This window comes from Leucoraja erinacea, chromosome 16 (genome assembly GCF_028641065.1).
Source record: "Leucoraja erinacea ecotype New England chromosome 16, Leri_hhj_1, whole genome shotgun sequence".
NCBI lineage: Eukaryota > Metazoa > Chordata > Chondrichthyes > Rajiformes > Rajidae > Leucoraja > Leucoraja erinaceus.
In genome coordinates, this window is record NC_073392.1 from 34,551,172 (window position 1) to 34,577,646 (window position 26,475).

General features: G+C 41.5%; 1 protein-coding gene across 3 annotated transcripts in view; it reads right to left on the reverse strand.

Moving 5' to 3' along the window:
- LOC129704790 (interleukin-17 receptor C-like) overlaps positions 1–26,475 on the reverse strand; it is a 61,914-nt gene that overhangs the window by 8,880 nt on the left and 26,559 nt on the right. Inside the window, exons 2-17 of one of the 3 annotated variants that reach the window (XM_055648138.1) lie at positions 26,036–26,057; positions 24,608–24,745; positions 22,747–22,821; positions 21,958–22,052; positions 21,095–21,197; positions 19,571–19,615; positions 18,506–18,642; positions 17,212–17,268; positions 16,439–16,496; positions 13,284–13,468; positions 11,135–11,185; positions 9,011–9,056; positions 7,314–7,459; positions 4,147–4,197; positions 3,321–3,378; positions 877–972 (exon numbers count right to left, since the gene is read on the reverse strand). In XM_055648138.1, coding sequence (XP_055504113.1) covers positions 877–972; positions 3,321–3,378; positions 4,147–4,197; positions 7,314–7,459; positions 9,011–9,056; positions 11,135–11,185; positions 13,284–13,468; positions 16,439–16,496; positions 17,212–17,268; positions 18,506–18,642; positions 19,571–19,615; positions 21,095–21,197; positions 21,958–22,052; positions 22,747–22,821; positions 24,608–24,745; positions 26,036–26,057 — 1,363 coding nt within the window. The remainder of the gene's footprint in view (positions 1–876; positions 973–3,320; positions 3,379–4,146; positions 4,198–7,313; positions 7,460–9,010; positions 9,057–11,134; positions 11,186–13,283; positions 13,469–16,438; positions 16,497–17,211; positions 17,269–18,505; positions 18,643–19,570; positions 19,616–21,094; positions 21,198–21,957; positions 22,053–22,746; positions 22,822–24,607; positions 24,746–26,035; positions 26,058–26,475) is intronic. The other 2 variants (XM_055648140.1, XM_055648139.1) reach the window with 2 other exon arrangements.

A 26,475-nucleotide genomic window follows, 5' to 3' on the forward strand; every position in this document is an offset into this window, starting at 1 on the left:
CTATGTTTCTATATACACAACCACAGAAATGTCGTAGGTAAGGTGCTACATTCACGTTTGATGTATATGTTCAACATTCATACTGAATATTTTTTAAACTGTTAGTCATAGAGTTATGCAACACACAAACAGGCCCTTCAGCTCATCTTGCCCACTCTGACCAATATCCCTATCTACACTTGTCCCACCTGCTTGCATGGACCATATTCTACTAAACATTTCCTATCTGTGTACCTGTCCAAATATCTTTTAAATGTTGTGATATTACTTGCTTCAATCACCTCTAGCAGCTCACTTCGCACACCCACCACCCTTTGTGTGAAAAAGTTGTCCCCGAGGTTCCTATTAAACCTTTTCCCTCTGACCTTAAGCCTCTGTCTCCTGGTTCTTTATTTTCCTACTCTGGGTAAAAGACTGTGCATTTATCCTATCCCCTTCACCATCTCATAGACCTCTCTAAGATCACCCCTCGTCCTTCCGCACACCAAAGAATAAAGTCCTAGCCTGCTAACGTCTTCCTATAGTTCATGCCCTCGAGTCCTGGCCACATCGTCATAAATCTTCTCTGCACTCTTTCCATCTTAACAACATCCTTCCTATAATAGGGTGACCAAAACTAAACACAATACTCCGAATGTGGCCTCACCAACAACTTGTACAACTGTAACATGACCTCTCAACTTCTACACTCAATACTCTGACTGATGAAGGCATGTGTGCCGAAAGCCTTCTTGATCAGCCTATCTGCCTGTGACGCCTCTTTCAAGGAACAATGTACCTGCACTCTTAGATCCCTCTGCTCTACAACATCAACACAACAGAGCCCTGCCATGCACTGTGAGTGCTGGTCTTAACATCAGACTTTTAGAATCCTACCTTTTAGAATCTCTTTTTTGACCATAAGAATGGCGATCACGGCTATAACCGGTATTAGAGATAATACCATTAACGGAGTCCATCGTGCTCTGGCATCTGCAACATAAACAGAGCAACCCTTACAAGACAGTTCAAGGTATAGGTGAAGATTAATAGAGCCCACTAAAACAATGCAGCATCATTAGAGAAGACGAAACAAGAAACTGCATGTTGCTTTACAAGAAAAGACACAAAGTACCAGAGTAACTCAGCAGGTCAGGCAGCATTTCTGGAGAACATGGATAATGGAGATGGAACAAAGGGGGACTTGGCATGGGGATACTTTGTAACCAGGGGGTCAGCTTGCCCATTGGCAAGTGGGCTCTCTATATCAAGTGGGCCCCTGATGAAGTGGGCCCCCTTTGTCTCCTGGCAACCAATATTTTTAGACCCAGTCCGCCACTGTTTGTAAGCGCCCTTTATGGCCGACTATTTGCATAACTTGGGTACGCAAGCAAAGAATTTCACTGTGACTCGTCACATGTGACAAAGTATTCATTCATTTGAGTATTCATTCATTCACACGTTGGGTGACGTGGGCGAGTTGAGCAGAAGGGCCTGTCTCCACGCTGTGACTCAATGACTCGAAAAATGAGCCTGAAATTATTCCCTTGATAGAGGGTGAAGAGAAATTTGGAAGAAGAGAGAAATGTAAGTTGGTGATTCCTCAATTAGTGCACCCAACATTTTCTACTGCCATTCCTCATTTAGCATACTTTTCTCTGCTTCAAACCAGGAAACACCATGTCGAGGTAAAGGAGCATAATAGTCATGGAACTGACTGAGCAATCAAATGCTTGAACTGCTCAACCAGGGACTTGAGCATTCATCTTACTCTGGGAACCAGAGAATTTGTGTTCAATTAATTAAATTATCTGGAGTAAAAATCTATAATTTATTAATAGAGACAATGAACCACACTGATTGCAGTAAAAGCCCATGGGGATTGGGATGTCTGCCATTCTTACATGTTTTTGACCTACATATAGCTCCAGAATAATGACAATGTGGTTGACATAAACTGTTCTTGAAATGGCCACTCAATTGCAAAACAAAATGGAGCATCCACCACTGAATTCAGAAACAATAAAAACACACGCAGACTCTGCAGTCTGCTGAGTGAACATCTGTGGGAGATCCGTTCCACAGACTTGTCAGGCATGAACGTGGTATGTTCATTCCAACAGTGTCATAACATCTGGCAAATAGAGTCATAGAGTGATACTGTGTGGAAACAGGCCCTTCGGCCCAACTCCCCCACACCGGCCAACAATGTCCCAGCAACACTAGTCCCACTTGCCTGCACTTGGTCCATATCCCTCCAAACTTGTCCTATCCATGTACCTGTCTAACTGTTTCTTAAACGATGGGATGTCCCAGCCTCAACTACCTCCACTGGCAGCTTGTTCCATACACCCACCACCCTTTGTGTGAAAAAGTTACCTCTCAGATTCCTATTAAATATTTCCCCTTTCACCTTGAACCCATGCCCTTTGGTCCTCGGTTCCCCTACTCTGGACAAGACACTTTGTGCATCTACCCAATCTATTCCTTTCATCATGGACTCATCCGTTGATAGTCAGGGTTCATCCGATCCCACTGGCAGGAAAGTTTGAGTAGAGGTGGTGACACAGTGATATACAATGTGGAATGCTCCTGGAAATTCTCAACATTGTTTAATGACGTACCTCTACATGTAAGGAGTATTAGGAATAAACCAGGCAAGTTGAGGCTACAGTGCAACATTATCATTGTCTGAGAGAACTATGGCCAGGGATGGAAACTTAATGGAAAATTAACATTCCTGGTTGTACATTTTTAGATCAGATAGAGGGGGGGGGGGGAGGGGGGGGGATTAAAAAAAAAAAAGAATGAATTAGCTTAATCACAGCTGGCTGAGTCCCAAAAACTGTTGAAGACAGACTGGATACAAAAATGGTGAAAGAGCCGCCATGAGGGAGAAAACTACTCCTCAACAACATAATTGTCAAAAACGCTGATGTCCTTAATAGTTACCATCTTATAATCTTCATAGATACCAAGTTGTGTCTTTGTAGAAGAGATATCCTCCACTGTATAGTGTGGCACGATTATTGATCCAAATGGGATAGACTCAGAATTGATTAAGCATTTTAAAATGGGATATCATTCATGCAATCTGGACCAGCATCAGCAGAATGGATTTCCACTATAACCTCTAACCTCCTGACCAGCATTGCCCTCACTTCAACACTAGGGGAGCTAGCCAGTGCAATGAGCTGAGTAGAATTGCAAGACAGGAACAATATCAGTGGTATATACTGTAAATCTCACCCATGCACATGCACAATGCTGCCAGCAGTGACATTTTCTGAACTTACATATTGCAATAAAATCATGTTGTTAATGAATCAGACAACACTTACACTTCTCAAAGGGGCACACAGTGATCCGGGGTGAGAATTTCACATCGGATCGCCAGATCTGAAAGATACAGATGAGTTTGGATCAGGCATCTGTGAGCTGATAAATGTTCTCTTGGCAAATTATTCAGTACCACACAGTAAAGCCAAACATTTTGGATTCTGATGTTAAAACGGGGCATGGACTTCCATGTTTCCTTCTGAGAGCAGCAAGATCTCCAGAACCTAATCTGCCCATTATCAACAATGTCATCCATGCTATTAGTGAAATCAGATTATGTACAAAATTAGCCATCATATTTGGCTAACCGTGTATACATTCCCAAAGATCGTCACTACGTCATTTGGTATGTTCCAAGTGTATGATAAGGTGTAACATCAATCTGACTCTTCCTCTAGTGGAAAAGCCCAGGGGATGACCCGTGTTGAAGCTGTGAGTAACGTTTTAAAACTGGGTAAAATTTGTATTTTGCGTTCTCATTTAACAACATTTTGGCACCATCATTAAAATGATTCCTACGTTTCAAATGTTGGTGTGTTCTACTTAAGCATTATGTGACTGAAAATGTGCTTACAATATAACACAACCACTGTACATCGCTCTGGAAATTAGACTGGACATTTTCCCCGACCCAAAACGTTGTCTGTCCATTCCGTCCACAGATGCTGCCTAACTTCTTGAGTTTCTCCAGCACTTTATATTTTGCTTAAAGAATCTTCTATGGCTGTAGGACCTGGAGGATTCAGTTCTTTACGATGCATCCTCGAGTCACCTTTATCATGTTTCGGGTAGGCTTTAAGAAAAATTCAGGTGAGCAAGGGAACTAACCTGAAGGCAATCCTGTGAAATTAGATCAATTTGCTTCTTCTGCTGGTTAACCTTTATTAAATGTAAAAGAGAAATGTGATTAACAAAAGCCACAAGGACAAATATACTGAAAATAACTTATCAAACGATTTATACATCAAAAAGCGAATGATTGTTCACTTATGTTTAACAATTTTTAAATGCAGTATTTTATTCAAAATTTGTGCTTTCACCTTCAACATCCATTATCAGCTTTATGGCCTCAAAAAACATAGTCATCCTGATACATATTCCTTGATGTATTATGATCTAATCCTACTTCAAACAACATTGCCCTTTTTTCCCCACTTGCTAGCAATATGCGCTTGCTGAAAGCAAATAGTCATTTAAGCCAAATTCTTAGCATAATTATTTGCTGTAGTGTGGCTCGCAGCAAGAAGGGGGCGCTGTCCTGTGCACGGCTGCCCAGCCAGCAGCTGTCTGTCTCTTCATCTTTTTACTTTTTATTTTAGTTAGTTAAGTGTTTTGTTTGGAGGTCTAGACTTTTTTATGTGGGGGGGGGAGGGGGAAACTACCTTTCAGGGTCCCTACCTGGTCGGAGAGGCAGCTTTTCTCCAGGCTGCAGCTTCGACCCGTCCTCGCGGCCTACCTGTCGGGGACCGCCCAGAACTTCGGATTCAGCGGCGGCACAGTGCTGGAGCGCTATCGCGGAGCGGGCGATGCCTTGCTCGGGTCGCCGTGCTGGAGCTCCGGTGTGCTGAGGATCGCTGGGGAAAACATCGCAGAGCTGCGGGACTGTGGAGCGACCAGCTGCGGGCAGCGGCGCTGACTTTACACCGGGAGCCTGGGATCTCTAGATGAGATCGCCAGTTGTGGAGCTCCAACCGGCGCAGCCTTGTTGGCTTCGGAAGCCGCGGCCTCCAGTGCGGAAGCGGCCGTTCCAGGGTTCCCAGGCCGCTGGGAGGACTCTCCCGACGCCGGAGCAACATCACCTGGCGAGAACGGACTGGAACATCGGGCCTCCGTAGAGGCAACTGTGGAGGCCTCAATGGGCCTGACTATGGGTGAACTGGGGTTGGGGACTGGACTTTGTGCCTTCCCTCATGGTGGGAGCCACTGTGGGGGGATGTTCTTTGTGTTTAAGACTCTCATTGGTGTTATGTCTGTATTGTTTTTTTGTGTGCTGCAAAATGGCAAAAAGCATTCACTTCACTACACCTGGGTGTATGTGAATGTGACCAATAAAATACCTTTGACCTTTGAAGAACAATGTTAAGAATGACCAAACTCACCACTGTTTCACATAGAGATTTAAACACAAATCATTGGCATGAGGTCATAAATGATAGGAGCAGAATTAGGCCACTCGGCCAATCAAGTCTACTCTGCCATTCAATCATGGCTGATCTATCACACCCTCCTAACCCCATTCTCTTGTCTTCTCCCCATAACCTCCGACAACTGCACTAATCTAAAATCTATCAATCTCTGCCTTAAAAATATCCCCCGACTTGGCTTCTCCAACCTTCTGTGGTAAAGAATTCCACAGATTCACCACCCTCTGACTGAAGACATTTCTCCTCATCTCCTTCCTAAAAGATAGTCCTTTAATTCTGACAGCCCTGTCCCACTGTACGCGTTCATTCAAGAGTTCTCCCGAGTTTGCCCTGATTCGAACTCGGAGATTTACGGTAATGGCCGCTCGTAAGTACTTGGGGTTCTCGTGGACATTTTTCAACATGTTGAAAAATCTTCACGAGTCTTGCCGAGCTTACCGTGTTTCCCAAGTACCAGCTGTTAGCGTTACGAGCCGCTAACAGACGTCCCGAGCTCCGACGTACCTGCTACGTACATTATACGTGCTTCCACGAGTTTGATTTTTTTTTAAAACTCGGGAGAGCTCTTGAATGAACTCGTACAGTGGGACAGGGCTTTAAGGGTACTGTATGACCTCTAGTCCGAGACTCTCCCACTAGTGGAAACATCCTCTCCACATCCACTCTAACCAAGTTTCATTGTCTGTTAAAAACATGTTTCTACCAACCAGGGAAGGAATAGACAAAACAATGATAGATATTAGGACCAGCGACTAAGAATCTGATTTCAATAACGTCAATAGTTTCAAACATTTTATTCAGTAATATTCAACAAATGTTGGAACAATTCACCAACATAGTCCCAGTGGCTCCTCAAGATTAAGGGACAGTTTCTTCTCAGCTGTTATCAAGCAACTGAACCATTCTATCAAGAACTAAAGAGTGGTCCTGAGCTACTATCCAGTTCATTGGAGACCCTCGAACTATCTTCAAATGGACTTTACCTTGCACTAAGCGTTATTCCCATTATCATGTATCTGTACACTGTGGACGGCTCGCTTGTAATCATGTATAGACTTCTGCTGATACCAGTTAGCTTGCAACAAAAAACTTTCACTGTACGTCGGTACATGTGACAATAAACTAAATATACCCAAGAAGAACAATTACCTACACATACATTACAGCACAAATATATTGACTAGGTTGAGTGTTATTCATTCTGGCAAATGGCTTGATTAGCCTGTTCTCTAGGGGTAAAATGTCAGCCTTTGACAATCAGTCTGTGTCCATTTGCACCATGGCAATAATGCTCGGTTGCTGAGATGCAAGCCCCAGTGTCTGCCTAATAACCCACAAATTCTCAATATTCTATCCCTCTCGGCCATGACAACTGCTTATAGGCCGACACAATCTCTTCCGTTTCTTGGGGCCACAAGAAGTTGCAGTTACAGGAGGAGTGCTGCAGGAACTCAGAAATAGGGGACTTCAAAGACTTAAGCAAAGTGCAGGTGGAACTCAGCAGGTCAGGTAGCATCTGTGGTGGGAATGGACAGAGGACTTATTGGGTCAGCACACTTCTTAAGACTGGACTTCCGAACATAATCTGTGCCCTGTGAAGGAGAGGGTTCTAATGGAGCATCCCAGTATGAAGAAGGGTCTCAATCTGAAATGTCATCTGTCCATTCTCTCCACAGATGCTGCCTGACCCACTGAGTTCCTATAGCATTTTGTTTTTTTTGCAATTGTAACCGCTGCCTGACCTTTGCTGATGACTTCAATGTTACAAATCCAGACTCAACCAAGCTCAATTGAACAATAAGTTGATTGAACAGCTTATGGGCAGCACTGCCCATTGCAAACTTAGCTTACCTGTTTTATTTTCTGCAGGAAATGCTCACATTTGTTTCCTTCCATAATGCAGATCGAGAAGTTCATATGATTTATTGCATGATCTATTGTCATAACAACATTGCTCCTGTTCAATTTTGACTTCACAATCCACAGGGATGAGACATCTAAAATCATTCAGATTTAAACAACAATCAGTCCATTAATCTAACAGATAGTGATCGCTATTTATGACAGTTACTGACCCTAGGAGTAGGTCGGCTATCATTATTACATGACCATCGCAGACTCCCTTGTTACTGCTCTCTTTACACAGGTATGGGTGGCACAGTGGCTCAGCTGGTAGAGCTGCTGCCTCACAGCTCCTGGGACCAGACAAGCACCCGTAGTCAGGATTGAACCTGGGTCTCTGGCACTGTAAGGCAGCAACTCTACTGCTGCGTCACCGTGCCGCCCCCTAAGTTTAAGAAGATAGGCCTGCCACCAAATTCTCCAACAAACTTCCACAGATGTACAGTAGAAAGTATCCTGGCTGGTTAGATCATGGCCAGGCAGGGAGATTCCAACACACAGGAATACGATAGGCTGAGGAGAGTGGTGGTCTCAGCCTGGGCAATCATGGACACAGACCTCTCCACCATCAACAGAAGGCATCGTCAGTTACCAAGGATCCCCGCCATCCAGGTTGTGTAATCTTCTCGCTGTTGTCATCAGTAGTAGATACAGAAGCCAAAAGTCATACATCACTTCGTTCAGGATCACCACTTTCATGCAACCATCAAGTTCTTGAAGCAACCTGCACAATCCTAACCCTAATCTTACCTCAAATATGGAACACCTCTATTTACTCTACCATAAACATGTTTTTTTCTATTTGTGATTTTCACTAATGCCTTGGCTTTTGCATAGTCTTCTTTCTGTTTCCTATCTTGAAGAATTTTGTGTAATTGATGTGTATTTTTCTGAGTCTATGTGAGCGTGACGCTGCTGCAAACAAGATGTTCATTGTGCCTATACCTCACCTACTTGTGCAGAAGACAATAAACTCAACTTGCCTTGGCTTGGCTTGAAAATAAAGACTGATGAAAGAAAATAATGAAGGCATAAAGCCTCCAAGGAAGTGTGAATGATAAAGTCATAATTTTACACTAATTAAAACTGAGCTGGACGAAAATCAAACTGGAAATTCAAATGCCAAAAGAGAAATAGAGGCCACAAATTAATTCTTGCAGAAACAAAGAACTTTACATAAAGTGCTGGAGTAACTCAGTTCGGGTCAGGACTGAGTTACCAAGACGTCACCCAAACTTTTTCTCCAGAGATGCTGCCTGACCCACAAATTAATTCACTGCTCCGAGTCTCAATTGTTCAGTGCCATCAGCGCAGAACACTTTCAACAAGGCAGTCTGAAGAAGAGTTTCGACCCAAAACGTCACCTATCTATGGTTACACAAAAAAGCTGGAGAAACTCAGCGGGTGCAGCAGCATCTATGGAGCGAAGAAGAGTTTCGACCCAAAACGTCACCTATCTATGTTCTCTGGTGATGCTGCCTGACCCACCGAGTTACTCCAGTACTTTGCCTTTTTTTTCATAAATCAGCATCTGCAGTTCTTTGTTTCTGCACTTAAAACGGCAATCAGCATCTTTGATACCATTGTAAATTGAAATTATTAATATTCAGTCAGAGTTTCTGTGATTGAAAGACTATAATACTCACCACCATCAAAAGGACAACTAATATTGACGTGCTCCCCAGAGATAATCTAAGTAAAGGAAAAAAACAAACAATTTCAGAAGAAGAAAATCATCAAACACACTTTAAAAGCATGAGATGTTTACTGGACTCTCTAACTCTAACTTGGGGTGGCACAATAGCGCAGTGGTTGAGTTGTTGCGCTGCAGAGCCAGAGACCCAGGTTCGATCCCGACTACGGGTGCCGTCTGTACGAAGTTTGTACGTTCTCCCTGTGACCACGTGGGTTTTCTCCGGGTGTTCCGGTTTCCTCCCACACTCCAAAGACGTACAGGTTTGTAGGTTAATTGGCTTTGGTAAATGTGTAAATTGTCCCTCGTATGTAGGATAATACTAGCGTGCGGGGATCGCTGGTCGGTGTGGACTCGGTGAGCTGAAGGGCCTGTTTCCACAGTATCTCCAAAGTCTAAACTACCCTTGAAGTAATATATCTCTGGTATGTAGTTGCATTACGCTTACAATTTCCCTTGGGCATTCAAAGAGCAGGTACATCCTAAGGTATTTTGTTCTTTCCATGGCAACCACCACGATAAACAAATACCGGTTCATGGGAGTGTCATGAACGCAAGAAGATTTTCACTATTTAAAATTGCATAATACTTAATTAAGAAGGTGTTCCTTCTACAAAAAACATTCTCTCTGCCCCCAATAGACACATTTAGATTCACGTTAAATATTGTAAGACAACATCCCAGGGGCACTTGCCTAGAGCAAAGTTTACAAAGTTTAAGGATGATATGTCAGGCAAATCTTTTTACACAGAGTGTGATGGGTGGGTGGCTGGAACACACTGCCAGGACTGGTGGAGGAGGCAGATATAATAGTGGTATTTAAGAGTTTACAAGAACGTATAAACTCCGTATAGGCAGCACCCATAGTCAAGATCGAAACCGGGTCTCTGGCACTGTGAGGCAGCAACTCTACCTCCACTGTGCCACCCCTATATTTTGCTATCATTAGTCATGTCATTCATCCAGGCTGTGGATATTATTTGAATCCCATTAAAATCTATGCAATCTCTAATGTACATATTCAATGATGTAGCGAGAGCAATGGCGATTGAAACGTCAACACAGTAAAGGAATCAAAAAAGGACACAGTGCTCCTTGAATAGTAGAGGATAAAGCTGACGCATCCATGACATCTTTACGGATTCTATTGTGTAAAATCAGCATAGAATCAACAGCACAGAAATAGACCCAATCTGATAGTGCTGCCCTCCTATATTAATCCCATTTGCTTACAATAGGCCAATATTCTTCAACGCTTTTCCTTTCCAAATACCTGTCCAAATGCCAAAAGATAACCACCGTTTGAAAAACATATCCTTCATCCACAATCTTCAAAACACATTTATAACAATATTTCCGTGTGATTACTGCAATCCCACTAGTTTTATCCACTGTAGATACCCTCACTACTATCTGTAGTGCTACATACACACGAAAAGCTTTTTGTTGTAAATTAGTTTTAGAGACACAACAGGGACACAGACCCTTCGGCCCACCAAGTCCGTGCTGACCAATGATCACCCATACACTAGATCTATCCTACGCACTAGGGACAATTTACAGAAGCCAATTTACCTACAAGCCTGCACGTATTTGGAATTTGTTTTACAAATTACAAATGCAATTTTATTCTGCTTTATCCGCAGAGCATGAGGAGAAGTCAAATGATCACTTCATACGTTCTAGGAGCAGAATAAGGCCATTTGGGCCCATCGTCTACTCCGCCATTCAATATTGGCTGATCTATCTTTCCCTGTCAACAACATTGTCCCCATAACCCCCAACAGCCGTACTAATCAAGAATCTCCAGCCCAGAACTGAGCATACAGAGTAGGAGGCGTTGGAGAGGGCAATGAGTGGGTTGCAAGAGAGACTCCTATCAAATTATTTGTGTAAGAGTCAACATAGTCAGACAAGCTTTGAACATTTGCCTTCTAGTATTTAAGACATTTCCAACACAATATGCCTATATCACTCGCACACATCAACACTTCGTCTACCAATGGCAATATACTGTTTGAAATACTTCTATGTATTTGTAGTTCTTTCCTTATCAGATGTCCAATAGAAACATTACCTTTACACAGAGGGAGGGGTGCGGATCCACACTTTTGAACTCGCTCAGTTTCTGGATTGAGGAGAAAATGGATAAAGTAAATCTTTTGACTTTGACAAGCATTTTGAAAAAATTGCATTTTGTTCTTAGCATTGCATATTGTGATCATTTCATCGCTTATATTGATTATGATGCAAAAATAGGTGCAGGTAGGCCATTCGGCCCTTCGAAACTGCACCGCCATTCAATATAACCATAGCTGATCACCATCTCAGTATCCCGTACCTGCCTTCTCTCCATACCCCCTGATTCCCTTAGCCACAAGGGCCACATCTAACTCCCTCTTAAATATAGCCAATGAACTGGCCTCAACTACCCTCTGTGGCAGAGAGTTCCAGAGATTCACCACTCTCTGTGTGAAAAAAGTTCTTCTCAACTCGGTTTTAAAGGATTTCCCCCTTATCCTTAAGCTGTGACCCCTGATGGGCCGGTGGTGACCAATAAAGTATGAGCATCAGTACAGATTCAACAGCAATAGCACTATTACCTAATAATCTTCACTATAACACTCTCTCCAGTCTTATTTTACTATAGCCTGATCAATTCTTCCTCCAATATGTTTTCAGATCAATAGATAACAATCAAAACAAAAATGTACCATCCCCGTGAGAGAGTACCTCAATGGTACCTGCAACAGAACAGTGAATAGATCAATTTTATAGGTTTGCCTTAATCAAACATACTGGATCACAGCACTAGCCTCCATGGGAACAAGTGCCTGCTTTTCCATGTGCCCATTCTAACCCAACCTGGAAAATTACTAAATATTTTAATAGTTAACAAAAAAAGTAAATAAAGAAGTAAAAACATGAAATAATTTGGAATAATTGTAGCTGACCCTCTGCCTCCTAAACCGAAGCATTACAATACTCCTGGTTAAGAATCCGGTGGCAGATCTAACCATACACAGTATCCGCGAATTGACTCCCCAGAATAAATGTCGGGGAGTCTCAGCCAGATTGGTCTCTGCTGCTGCTGTCCCTGTCGAGGTTCTAGACTTACCCAACGGGTAAACACCAGCATTCCCATTCGGAATTGCGGGCACAAGTCGTCTAAAGAAGGGTCTCGACCCAAAACATCACCTATTCCTTTTCTCCAAAGATGCTGCTTGACACACTGAATTACTCCAGCATTTTGTGTCCATCTTCGGTGAAAAACACCATCTGCAGTCCCATCCCACACGCCAAGAACCAATCCATTGCTTCTTGCATACATACATTTTCTATATACTTATTTCCGATGATAGAAGAGATCCCACCATGGTTAAGTTCTAATATCCATTAAGACTATGAATCAGCACCATTTTTGAATAAGACATTTCATTAATACATTTCAATGATTTATCAGCCTTGTAATGATAATTTACCTTCCAGATTTTTTATTTTATCTGAAAAGGAATTTGCCCTATGTAAACATTTCTTCAATGGTCCTAATCTCTATCATTTGATGAAACAGCTGACTAGCTATAAGCTCCACTTTAAATGTTATAGGAATATTCAGGGCGTCTTTACAACTATGTCCATGCATCGGGACAAACTGAAGTCATACGTGGTTACGTTTATTATTGTCACGTGTGCCGAGTACAGAGAAAAGCTTTTGTTTGCATGCTGTCCAGTCAAATAAAAGACAAACTCACAAACGACTGGCTCGCTCTGTCCTCTCTGTTTCCGTGTTGGCCTCGTCAGACATCTCAGAACCTATAAAACCTATAAAAGGGTGGCGCGGTGGAGCAGAGGTAGAGTTGCTGCCTCACAGCACCAGAGACCCGGGTTCGATCCTGACCACGGGTGCTGTCTGTACGGAGTTTGCACATTCTCCCCGTGAGCAACGTGGGTTTTCTCTGGGTGTTCCGGTTTCCTCCCACACTCCAAAGCTGTGCAGGCTTGGAGGCTAATTGGCTTTGGTAAAAATTGTAAATTGGCCCTAGTGCGTGTAGGATAGTGGTAGTGTGCGGGCGGGCGGGGTGATTGTTGATCGGTGCGGACACGGGCCGAAGGGCCTGGTTCTGTGCTGTATCTCTAAACTAAACTAAACCAGAGTGGATACAAGTCATCCTCACTGCTGAGGAAGAGCAGAAGAAAAAGAGTTAATGATGAAACAAAAGACTTACATTGACTTGAAAGTTCCGCCTGGAGTGAGGGATTTCATGACAAAATTCACCATCTCCCGACTTGGAGCACAGCATGATCTCCCCCGACATGTTGCACGGGGAGGAAAGTGTCCACTGAAGTGCGTTCCCCTTGTACTCCACGGCCAATCTGCTCAGCCTCCAAACATTTCCTTGAAATTCCGCTGCTGGAACAATTTAACAGAGTGAGCAAAAGGTAAAATAAACTTTGCACGCATCAGATGCGAGACACAATGTGCTGGAGGAACTCAGTGGGTCAGGCAGCAGCTGTGGAGGGAATGGACAGGTGACATTTCAGGTTAGGACCTTTCTTCAGACTCGTCCCAACCCGAAACGTTGCCTCAAGTTGTCAAGTCTAGAGATTTTATTGTCATGTGTCCCAGATAGGACAATCAAATTCTTGCTTGCTGCAGCACAACAGAATATTGTAAGCAAAAATACAGAACAGTTCAGTTCAATATACACATAAAAAAGCAGATAAAGTGCAATAGGCTGTTACAGTTCAGAGTCTGTATGTTGGCCAGTTTAATAGCCTGATCGCCTGTTTAATAGTTTAATTGCCTCCACAGATGCTGCCCGGCCCACAGAGTTCCTCCAGCACTTTGTACTTTGCTTGATATTCCAACATCTGCAGTTTCTTGCATCTCCATCTGATAGTTTTGCTTAGAGCAAACATACATCTTGTTAGATATTGACAGTAACTATAAACATATCAACAGGTGGTGCTTATACCATGGCAATTTAAAGAAAGGCCTTTTACAATGTTAGGACGCCTTAAACTTTGGACAGCCTATTGAAGTTTGTGTGATAAAGTGCAGCCGTTGATATAACATTAAGATAATTCTGCAAACAACAAGCTCCAATAAAGAGCAATGTGATAATGACAGGATAATTTGATTTTGATTGAGAAATGTTTGACGATTTGTTGGGAAACTAGGAATAGTTTCCCCACTCAAACAAAGATTCACCATTTTAACATGGCCTGGATGGTGAAAATGGATAGATGCAACTGTGCCAGAGCTAAAATCCAAAACTAACAAGGAAAAAGCAACTGCTGGGGAAACTCAGTGGGTCAAGCAGCATCTGTGGAGGCAAAAGGCTAGTTGAAATCTCATCAGCTCATAAGTCATAAGTAGGCCATTCAGCCCAACAAGTTTACTCCACCAATCAATCATGGCTGATCTATCTTTCCCTCTCAGCTCTATTCTTCTTCCTGTAACTTTTGACACCCTTATTAATCTAGAGCTTGTCAATCTCCGCTTTAAAAATACCCAATGACAGCTTCCGCAGCTGTCTGTGGCAAAAATTCCACAGATTCACCACCCTCTGACTGGAAGTTAATGTTTTGGGACTGCCAAGTCCCTTTGCACCTCCAATTTCCGAATCCTCTCACCGTTTAGAAAATAGCCTCAGCCTTTATTCCTATTACTAATATGCATGACTGCACACTTTGCCACGCTGTATTCCATCTGCCACTTTTCGGCCCAGTCTCCCAATCTGTCCAAGTCCTTCTGCAGACTCCTGCTTCCTCTACACCACCTGCCTTCGTATCAGCTGCAAACCTGGCCACAAAGCCATCAATTTCCAGTCACTACCACCAGGTTACTCCAGCAGTTTGCTATGTTTGCTTCAGATCCCAGCAGCTGCAGTCGCTGGTCTCCAAGAAAACAGAGATAGAAACATAGAAATTAGGTGCAGGAGTAGGCCATTTGGCCCTTCGAGCCTGCACCGCCATTCAATATGATCATGGCTGATCATCCAACTCAGTATCCCGTACCTGCCTTCTCTCCATACCCCCTGATCCCTTAGCCACAAGGGCCACATCTAACTCCCTCTTAAATATAGCCAATGAACTGACCTCAACTACCCTCTGTGGCAGAGAATTCCAGAGATTCACCAGATATTCCCAGCCATCCACTGATTAGTTTTCAGCCTTGACTAACATCGAGCTGACACTGAATAGATGACTAATTGTTGGGTCATTATTCATTCATGGGTGTGTTTGAGGCTTGCTCAAGAATACAGAGAGATAACAGCTTTAGTTAGGTGCACATGGAGGCCCAGATAGATATTACTCTCTCACTGATGAAAGGCGGATAATCCAACCCAACCTGGGCCCCCCCCCATAATGAATGGGACTTACTTTTAGACAAATATTATTGTTCCTACCCTAGTTCTCCTATGTTTCACTGTCCTTCTGTTTAATTGTACTCCTTGTCACTTTCCCCATAGCTAACAAAGTACCATTCTACATTTCCTTACCATCGCCTGCTTTGATCTGTTGCTTTCACACCTCACCCTTCCATATCTCTAGACTCCCTCTCCCCTGACACTCAGTCTGAAGAAGGGCCTCATCCCGAAATGGCACCCATTTACTGCCTGTCTCGCTGAGTTACTCCAGCATTTTGTGTCCATCTTCTGTGTAAATCAGCATCTGCAGCTCCTTCCTACACACGATATTATTGCATTATTCCACTGATAACATTACGTGTTGTTCAGCACAAAGAGCAAATCAGTGAATTAGGGTTGTTAACAGGAAACAGGAAGTAACGTTGTCAGGTTTCTGAAAAGTTACAAACACACTTTCCTTCTGTTTCATTGAACTGATATTTTAGCGTATTTATATAACATCACAATAGGAGCAACAAATGTTGGACATAAGATCTTTATAAATTAAACCGATTTATGGGTTGGGTGATGGGTGGGGAGAGATAAGAAGCAGGTATATCATCACTTTTTGGTTTTCATTCTGTTTTTGCCTTTTTATTTTTTTTAAATGCTTTTTTTCTTTTTTTTTACTTAGTCACTCTTCGACTACACTGATTTGGTAGTCTAGGGAGTTCTATTCTTACACAATTCACTTTCTCTTTTTCTTGCTTTTTTCCCTCTTTTTTTATTTCACCTTAGCTAAAAATTAAAACTGAAGCTGTACAATAAATGTATGATGTCATATGCCGTGGTTTATACTTTTGTACGCTGTTTCTAATAAAAAAGAAGAAAATAAAAGCTGCAAGTAAATGAAAAAGCTTCTTAGCAAGTTAAAAAACATTACTAAATAAATAAATAAGATCGTTATAATGAAAGTACAGCAACGCCAGGACTTGAGAATATAAAAAGACAAAAGGGCTCGGACTCACCATCTGAAAAGGGGCACCGTTTACTTCTTCTGGCATCTTCTATAGTTGCAGACCACACCTGTAAAAACCAAGGGACGTGTGTAAGCAAATTCAGTAGTGAATCACATTTCCCACATATAACAGCTGATGGCACAACTTTAAACAGGGAGTTGGATTTAATTTCTTCGGAATGTAATACTTTCCCCATCCCAAATAAATATTGTACATTAAACTTGCAACTGAAGTTATTTCACAAAGAAAGTAAACAGCCAGCTCGTAAACATCTTTCAACTCTCAAAACACTTTCTTCTCAAAACAAAAAGTTGATTTATATCAATAAATATGAACATTCAAATTCATAATCTATGTACATAGAATAATATATTATCTCTCATTATCATTCTTTATTAATGTACCATTACTTGGATGTAAAATACATTTTGCAAAAACAATGCAAAGAATAAGCTTGCAAGTCTATAGAATGAATTGAATGCAGAATGACTTGTATAGACCAATGATCGCAATGCGTCATAGAATCATGGAGTGACACCAGTATGGAAACAAGCCAACCAACATGGTTCATCTAAACTAGTTCCACCTGATTGCATTTGGCCCATATCCTTCAAAACCTACCCTTCTTATCTGTCCAAATCTGTCCGACTGTGCGTTTACCCCATCTATTCCTCTCATGATTTTGTACACCGCCATCAGATTTTTGACAGACAAGAAATTATTCTACATGTAAAATGGGACCTTCAGTAATACACATCTTAAACGTTTGAATAAATCCATACCTCTATACACAAACACGGGACGATGTCTGAGAAGTTGCGATACACTGTGGTCATTTCCTGGTTAAACAGGAAGAACAATTCTTTTGATAAGTTATATTGAGAAGCACATTTCACCTTTACTGAAACACATTTACAAATCATTTGTAATGATGCCTTGATTATCAAGTTTACCATCCACCCAATCTTCTTTGTCATTGCAAAGTCAATTTGCCATCCATTTCTGTGGGAATGGCCCTAAACCAATTTCACCCACAATGTGATTTTGTAGTAATCATTTTACAATTACATATTTATAACACATAAAGCCACCAAACATTCCTCACTCAAATCTGCCTGCCAATTATGTAAATTTCCTGTCACAAATTTCCAGTAAAGTACAAAGTGAATGTATTTCCTTCGTGGACGACCCAACTAAATACATTCCCTGGTTTGAATATACAATTCAACTTTGGCCCTCTGCATTTCAAACTTGTTACTTACTGGTCATGGCAACTTGTAATTTATCAACACAATCAAAATGAAACCTCAGATTATTCTGATAAAAAATATAACATTACCTAATGAAAACAAAAAAAGGCAAGTGTTTAATTCTAATAGTCTTTAGTAAAATTATAAGTTCCATAGTAACACAATGGGGCATGCAGCATCTGTAGAAGAAATGGATAGATGATCTTTGGAGTTGCTTCTTCAGACTGATTGTAGTTTGGGGGGAGCAGTGAAGGACCTGGTTTCCAGATTGCTCTAATGAATGTACTGAGGTTAGTTTGGGAAGGAACTGAGCAGTCGGCAAGAAGGGATATTTTGAACAGAGACAGTCAGGAGCAACCTTGGCTGCTCTTCAGAACAAAGATTCCTTTATTTTAGTTTGGTTTAGAGATACAGCGTGGAAATAGACCCTTCTGCCCACTCAATCCAAACCGACCAGCAATCACCCGTACACTAGTTCTATTCTACACACTAGGGACTATTTACAAAAGCCAATTAACCCCCAAACCGTATTTGGAATGTGGGAGGAAACCGGAGCTCCTGGAGAAAACCCACATGATTACAGGGAAAAACATATAAACTACGTACAGACAGCACCCACAGCCAGGATCGTACCTGGGTCACTGGCACTGCTGCACCACCCTTGTTTCACCATCATTTTTATTAACTATCATTGTGAAAAAGTACTCATCTTCATGGAGGATGAGAGGGCTATCTATCAATTGTAGAGAAAAATAGCATGGAATTGGACGAAGGGTTTGCACTTAGAAGAACCTATAGACCCTGGGTGATTTCTAATGTTACTTACCAATTTGTCACCATCCAGTTGGTTTTGGCTCTCAAAGGCTGGCATCACTTCATGCTTGAACATCATGCAGTAATTCTGTGGTATCTCGACAACAGCCATTTGCAGCTCTTTTTCCAACGTGATATTTATATTTGGGACTGTAATTTTGGGAAGATGTAAGAAGTTTGATTTGAGAAAATTGCATGCGTGATATTATGCTTTCAAATTAAGCATCTCAGGATTTCTATGAATATTATTTTTATCCTACTGTAAGTGGGGAAGTTTGGAGAGGGTGCTTGTCACAAACCTCTGCTCATGTTGTTTCTGAGCTATACAGTATGGAATGGATTAGACACAAGGATGCTTTATTTTGTTTTACACATCCTTCACTTCGGGGTTCCAGTCTATAACTCCCTGAAAGTTGCGACAGAGTGGTAAAGAAGGCATAAGGTATGCTTGCTTTTATTGATCGTGGCATTGAATATAAGAGCCAGGAGGTCATAATGCACCTTTATAGGACTTTAGTTATCAGGTTTTGTCCAAGAACCTCTTGTGTATTCGGAGGTTTCATGATGTTAAAGCTGTCGTAGAAACAAGGCTTGGTTTAGTTTTAGTTTGGTTTAGAGATACAGCAGGGAAACATTCACTTGGGCCCACCGAGTCCATGCTGACCTTCGATCACCCTTACACTAGTTCTATGTTATTCAAGTTTCGCATTGTACACAATAGGGGCAATTTACAGAAGCCAATTAACCCTGCAAACCTGCATGACTTTGGAATGTATGAGGAAACCAGAACTCCTGGAGAAAACCCACACTGTCACAGAGCGTACAATCTCCAAATAATCAGCAACTGTAGTCAGGATCGAACACGGGTCTCAGGCAACAACTTGCTGCTGTGCCACTTGGCGTTACAGCCTTGAGCGGGTTAGAGGGGGGGTTATGCATGAGATTATGTTATTGTTTATCCTACAGTTGTCTTGTTCACTTTCTTTGTATGCCTTCATTTACAAAATTAAATCCTTCACATTTCCCATGAAATTTTCTTCATCACTTTCACACCATCAGTAAATCTGCGTTTCCTCACCTTTGCACCATTCAATGTTCTCCAGAAAATCTTTCAAGGTACAATCTGGAAGAAAACACACCAGAATCATTAAGAATTTTTATACCACCAGATTTATTTCATGCAGATTTAAAGCAACAATGATAGCTATCTGATAATGTTTCAGTGTGTTACACGAACACTTGCTCTGTCCACATATGTTGAGGGACTTGCTGAGCATATGCAACCATATACACGCACACACATTATATACATTTGCATATACACACACACATTATATACATACACACACACATATATATATTAATATATATATATATTAATATATATATACACATTAATATATATATTAACATATAATATATATATATATATATATATACACACACACGCATATATACATACACACACATATATATACACACACACACACGCATATATACACACACACACATATATATATATATATACTGTACACACACACATGTGTATGTGTGTGTTGCATCCATGCTGCATCTCTAAATTAAACTAAACATGAAGATCTTAAAGCATTTTTGTGAGGTCACCTATTCACAGAGTCACAGAAGATTTACAGCATAGAAGACGACTACAACAGCCTAATCAAAAAGCACTACACCTTATCCCACTTTCCAGCACTGGATATGCAATGCTGTGGTCTTGGTTTTTCACATTCACATCCAAGTTATGCCCAAACCCGTGAGGACTCTCTCTGCTACCCTTCCCACCGCACTCATGGTGAAGATATTTTCTCTTAGCTCCGCTGCAAACATTTTACCACTATCTTTCAACCTGTACCCCCTGATTATTGCCTTGTCTGCAAAGGGAAACAGATTCTCCTCATTTCTCTGCCTAAAGCCCCTGATAAACTTTATGCACATCCATTAGGTTTCCCCTCAGTCTTCACCATTCCATAGATCAGGAGGACCATGCCTGGTGCAAGCAAAGAAATCTACCCCTTCTCCCAAATGCTTGGTGCTTCACAAAGCTCCCATAGCATCCCCCTCCTTGGCCTGCTATGCCTAAAGGGAGAGCTATCAGCAAACTTGCTCTGTCCACATATCCTCCCGTCCTTGGTTAGTGAGCAGCTTACAAATAGAACTCGTCAGGCATGGCCATAGAAACTTTCACCACTGGGTGGGTAACAGACTCATCCACCCACTTCCCTTTCACCTCACAGGGAACCTCACTTCCTCATTAGCAGCTTACACCTTGCAATTGTAATTGTAATTTGTTTATTAGCCAAGTATGTAAATACATACAAGGAATTTGACTTGCCATACAGTCATACCAAAAAAGCAACAAGACACACAACAACATAAAAATTAACATAAACATCCACCACAGCGCACTGTGAAGGAAGGCAATAAAGTCTCATCATCGCTCCTCCTTATTCTCCCGCGGTCGGGGCAGTCGAACTGTCCGCAGTCTGGGGGATCGAAGATCCCGCAGCCGGCGATCCAAGTGCCCAGAAAGAATAATAATAATAATAATAATAATAATACTCTCTTGGGTCGCCAGACTCACCTTCCATTTTATGTGTGCTCCGCAAAACGTCAGAGTTTGTGGAAGCTGTTACTCGAATCTCACTGCTCATGGCTGCTGGAAAGCAACTCAACTCCACTGTAGCCTAGTGAGAAAGAAATGAGGCCAATATTTTATTTCAGTTAGTCAATTAATTCTTACCTCTTTTAGGATAGAGAGCCCTAATAGTTGTCATAATCCATCTTATAGAGAGCAACGGTTCTCTTTCTTTCTCTCTTTTCTAGGGTCTATTTCTTCACTTTCTTCTCTAACTCTCTTTCTAATGGGCTTTTTTCCCCCCAACACTTTCTCGTGCTATCACGACTCTTTCTCACTTTCCTTACTTCCTTTATTTCTATCTTTCTTAAAGCTCAAAAAATGAAGGGGTACAACAAATGTAATAAGATACATGTGGTGTGTATTACTGTAACTTATTGTACTTCTAATAAATAAATAATGATCCATCTTAAGTTTCACGCCATATATCTAATATTAAAAAAAAATTCTACGATCAGTTGTGCTGCTGCAAATTAGAATTTCATCGTTCGGATTTGGGACAAATGACAATAAAACACTCTTCATTCTTGAATGTTGTTGGTTTCTTCACACGTAGCCATTGTATAAGAGTCTAGATTTCCAAAGGCAAAAGGATTTGCAAGGGATATCATACTGAAGATAGACACAAAATGCTGGAGTAACTCAGCAGGTCAGGCAGCATCTCTGGAGAAAAGGAATGGATGATGTTTTGTGTCGAGACCGTTCTTCAGACTCTACACTTTGCTGCATTGAATTTGGCTGCTTGCCTATTTGATAAGTTTGCATTTGAGCAGACTTCTCAGAGTTCCAGTTCCCCTTATTTGACTTACCATTGGCCTGGACCTTGATAATGCGAACCGTATCTTCACCTCAGCACACCGTGTTATCCCACCATCAGGCTGAGACGTTGAGATTTCTATCCATCCTTTGACAGAAAGAAAGATTGATTTAGTGTCCACATCCCCTGCATGTAAACCAGGCTCTCTCTGTTAAACTTAACTGTTTAACTAAGTTGTCTTGGAACATCCCTTTTAGTTTGGTCCACCGGGTCCCTCTGGATCTATTGGTTGCTGACCATTTTGACCTTTCTGTCCTTGGCCTCCTCTATTGTCAGAGTGAGACTACACGCAAACTGGAAGAACAGCACCTCATTGAATTCTCCAACTTCGGATAACTAACCAACAAATCATTCCACCCCCCGCACACACTGTTTTTCTCCCCTCTCTTTCTTGCTCCACCAGGATACACACCATTATGCTGCAATCTCAGACCCCCCACCCCCTTCCACCTATATCTCTTCTCCTGCCTACACATTTCTCACCTCTTCTCTCCTTTTCTCAAAGCCTTTTGTCTTTTTTTTTTGCTCTAGCCTTTGTCCAACCCTTCACCCAAAAAGACAAAAGGATATGTAAAGGATATCATAGTGAAGGTTTGCTGCATTGTATCCATCTATCACTTGCCTGACTTTGTCCCGTGCTCATTTCCCCAACAGCTTTCTCCCTCCTACTGCAGTCAGTATGAAGAGGGGCCCCGACCGGCAATGGAACCTATTCACAACTGTCTAAACTCCTGATAATTCCCTCGTTTATAGGCAGTCATTGGATATCGTTCACTGATACCTTCATTGTAGTCTTCTTCGATACTTTCTTCAGATCCACTTCCAATTTCATCCAGACTCGAGTTATTCTCCACTACTGGTCAAATGATCACAATTACAATTTATTCGTCCTTCATAATACTTTTAAAGAAATAAACCATGTCTTCAGGGTAACTTTAAGCCCATCAATGCCAATTAATTTCTGTTGAGCTATTATCTTACTACTAAGGCAAATGACCATTGTATTTGACCCATTATATTGCATAATAGAATCACAGGACCAATCCGCCACAGAATCCTTGCCACATTAAATTCATGCCACTTGCATAGAATAACCTAGTCAGTCCTATTCCCTAATTTCTTCTCAGTAATCCTGCAGTTCTTGGAAATGATGTTGACAGGTGAAAGCAGGTCAGATTAACTGAACACTAACTATCTCCTTGAAAGTTCATATTTTACCCAATCCTTCGATTGTCCACTTAAATCACCCCAGAAAGCACGAGTTATCTGTTCAAACCAAGATGGCATTTGATCACCAAGACCTCCTTGCATAAGCAAGCTGAAGTACTTATGCTAGACTTTCTGCACAGCTAGGAGAGGAAAGAGACAGATTGCCGTCACACCTACTTTTCAGATGTGAGATTGGAGTTGAAGAGGCCTAGTTTATCCTGCATACACAATTTAGACTAAACAATCATCAAATACAGATCGGGAGTTGCCATTGTCAACCTAACCTGGGCATAGTGACTATGGAATTGATTCTGTGCTAGAATCTGTTACAAAGTAAACAAGGTGCCTTCAGACAAAAGCTCAAATATAATCAGAAATGAACCTGATATAGGATGAGAAAATACATGATACAAAGGAGGCCTTTTGTCCAATTGTGTCTGTGTTAATGATAAAAGGACAATCCACCTCATCTCCCCTCTAATTCTTCAATAAAGTACTTTTATCAATGGCTTTGCAATCTGTTAACTGAAGAAAGTAAGTCATTCTTTTTAAGTTATCTTGAACCCTCAGAATTTTAAACTTTTCCATTAAGTCTCCCCTCAGGCTCCACTATTCCAAAGATGTCAAACCATTGGTAAAATAATTTACATCTGGGCATCATGAATCCCCGTGCACCCTCAGGTCCAGTGCAACCATCTCACTCCTACATCGTGGTGATCAGAATTGTACACTAAATTTAACGTGTGGCGAACATCATAACATAATATATTTAAGCAACAAGTGAACACAATGAAATTCTTTGTCAGTTGCTCTTGTTAAACATTCATATTTGGTACTGGCTTGGCAATGTACACACTGCTTCCTAAATTGAGTGCTCTGGATACAAGGTTTGGAAGTGGAATAGAATATACAGGCTCTGTCAGATATGCACTATTTGGAGACATAAGAAATCGCAGATGCTGAAATCTGGAGCTAAACACAAAGTGATAGAGGAACTCAGTAAGTCAGGAAGCATCTGTGGAGAAACTTTTGTGTGATATTTCATGTGATATTTCAGGACAGGATCTTTCTTTAGACTGAATGGAAGAGCGAGAGAAATCTGGAAGTGTGGCAAGTGATAGGTCTGTACAAGTGAGGGGAGCTTTGGTTGGCAAATGGGTGGAGCAAGTGACAAAGGCTAGAGGTGAAAAGGAGGCAAAAATGTGTCAGATAAAGACAGAAGGAGTGAAATCTAAAACTAGAAGGACTGATGTGGGTGGAACAGGATTGGGAGGGGAGAGGTACTACTTGGGGCAAATTTCTAAAGTATATCAAGCAATGAGTCTTCAAAAATTACCAATTCAATGTTTTCCGATATTGGAAAAAAAACATTTTCATTGCAATTTTCTTGTGATTATTTGCAGGCACAGATTACTTTAATAATCATATTTTACCTTCCAATGATGCGGTTAATTGGACACGTATGCACGGGACACATGTGTTTTTCTTACAGTATAGTATCGTGGAGGTTGTTAAGTTGGTTAGCAGCAGGTCTGGTAGGTCGTCATTGATGTTGTCAATGTCACAGTCCACTGGACAGAAGTTACAAAGGGCAATTATAAGTCACACTGAATAAACGCAAACTGCAAGGGTTGTAAGATAATGTTTAAATAACGGCGAGCCTGGATCAAAGTAAAACCCACATTACATGCCACAACAGAGATAGACTACATCACTGGTCCATAATCAACCAGTTTGGGATTTAAGTCACAGGGATTTCAAATTCAGGTTCCCTAATATCTGATCTCTTCAGCAATTTGCTCCCAATGAGGGATCAGTCTTGTGTGAGTTGTAAGATGGTGGATGTTGTAAAGCGGCAATCTCCAACCTAACGGAGAGATCTGGTTGCCTCATTCTGCCGATTGGTGAGAGGTCTGAAAGTGATGGTGGAAAAATTGTACTCTCAGCAAGCGATTCCGTTCATTTGGAGATAATTGCGTCAAAGACTGCACGTGTATACATGTTTCCTGTTCTGGGACACTGCCCAGGTCCAGATACACATTCAAGTTGGACCAGTACTAGGAAGGGTAGGGAGAACATCTGCAGATATAGGTAGGTGTGTGGTTGTGGCTAGAGAGACTTGTTATCATCCATCCAGTCCTGTGGCTCCATCATGCCCTGAGATAAGGAAGACCTGGTTCTTTTTCTACCTTCAGGCAGGTCATGGGATAGATACTTGAAACCTTTCACTCCATAGGATTAGTTTCACTCTTGTGCTCAGGTACATAGTAAACTATTGTTGAGTAGATGAGGTAGCACAGCTTGGAGAATGGTTTTCCTTTGTTAAATTAATCAAGAATTGAAAGATTGAGTGAAAGGTACAGCATGGAAACTGGCCCTTCGGCCCACCGATTCCATTCTGTCCATCGATCACCCGTTCACACTAGTTCTATGTTATCCCACTTTTCTATCCACTCTCCCCCACACACACACACACACTAGGGACAATTTACAGAGGTCAATTAACCTTCAGACCCACACATCTTTGGGTTGGGAGGAAAGTAGAGCACCGGGAGGAAACCCACGCAGTCACATAGGGAGGACGTGCAAACTCCACACAGATGGCACCCAAAGTCATGATCAAACTTGGGTTTTTGGAGCTGTGAGGGAACAGTACTGCCAGTTGTGCCACTGTGGCCTCAACACACAATGTGAGCCTCCTCAAATTAATTTTTACCACCATGGAAAATGTTTTTGCTGATTAACAATAAAGTAAAATATCAATTTTTAAGGTGCAATTCACAGCTTGATTAGTGAGATGTTAAAAATGTCACAGAGGTTTAATTCCCTTAATTAAATATAATTGTAAGAATAATACTTACTTGATGCTTCACATGAGAGAGCCTTCAAAGAAATAAAAATAAATAACAATTATTATAATCATTTGATTTATCCCCAAGCAAACATTACAAATTCTAGAGCTTAATTTTGTTTGTGGTCACATAATTTTAAAAAAAAGGCAGAAAACAATTTATTTGTAACTTTAATGCGGTTGTGAAAAATTATTTATCTTCATAATATTTATCTTAATGTGTTAACAAATGTTCAGAGATAGGATGGAGAGCAGATGGTGAGGAGCAGGAGAAGGAATAGACAAAGCATAAAAGGGTTTTGAAGTAGCAATGCTGCAGCTTAAGACGACGAAGCTGATCTTCAGTGTTTGGTAGTTCTGGACCAGGTGATTTTACACAGGAGGTGATGGACTGGAGGAGGTCGTAAATGGGCGAGATGAGAAATGAGATGAGACGAGATGAGGTGTTCC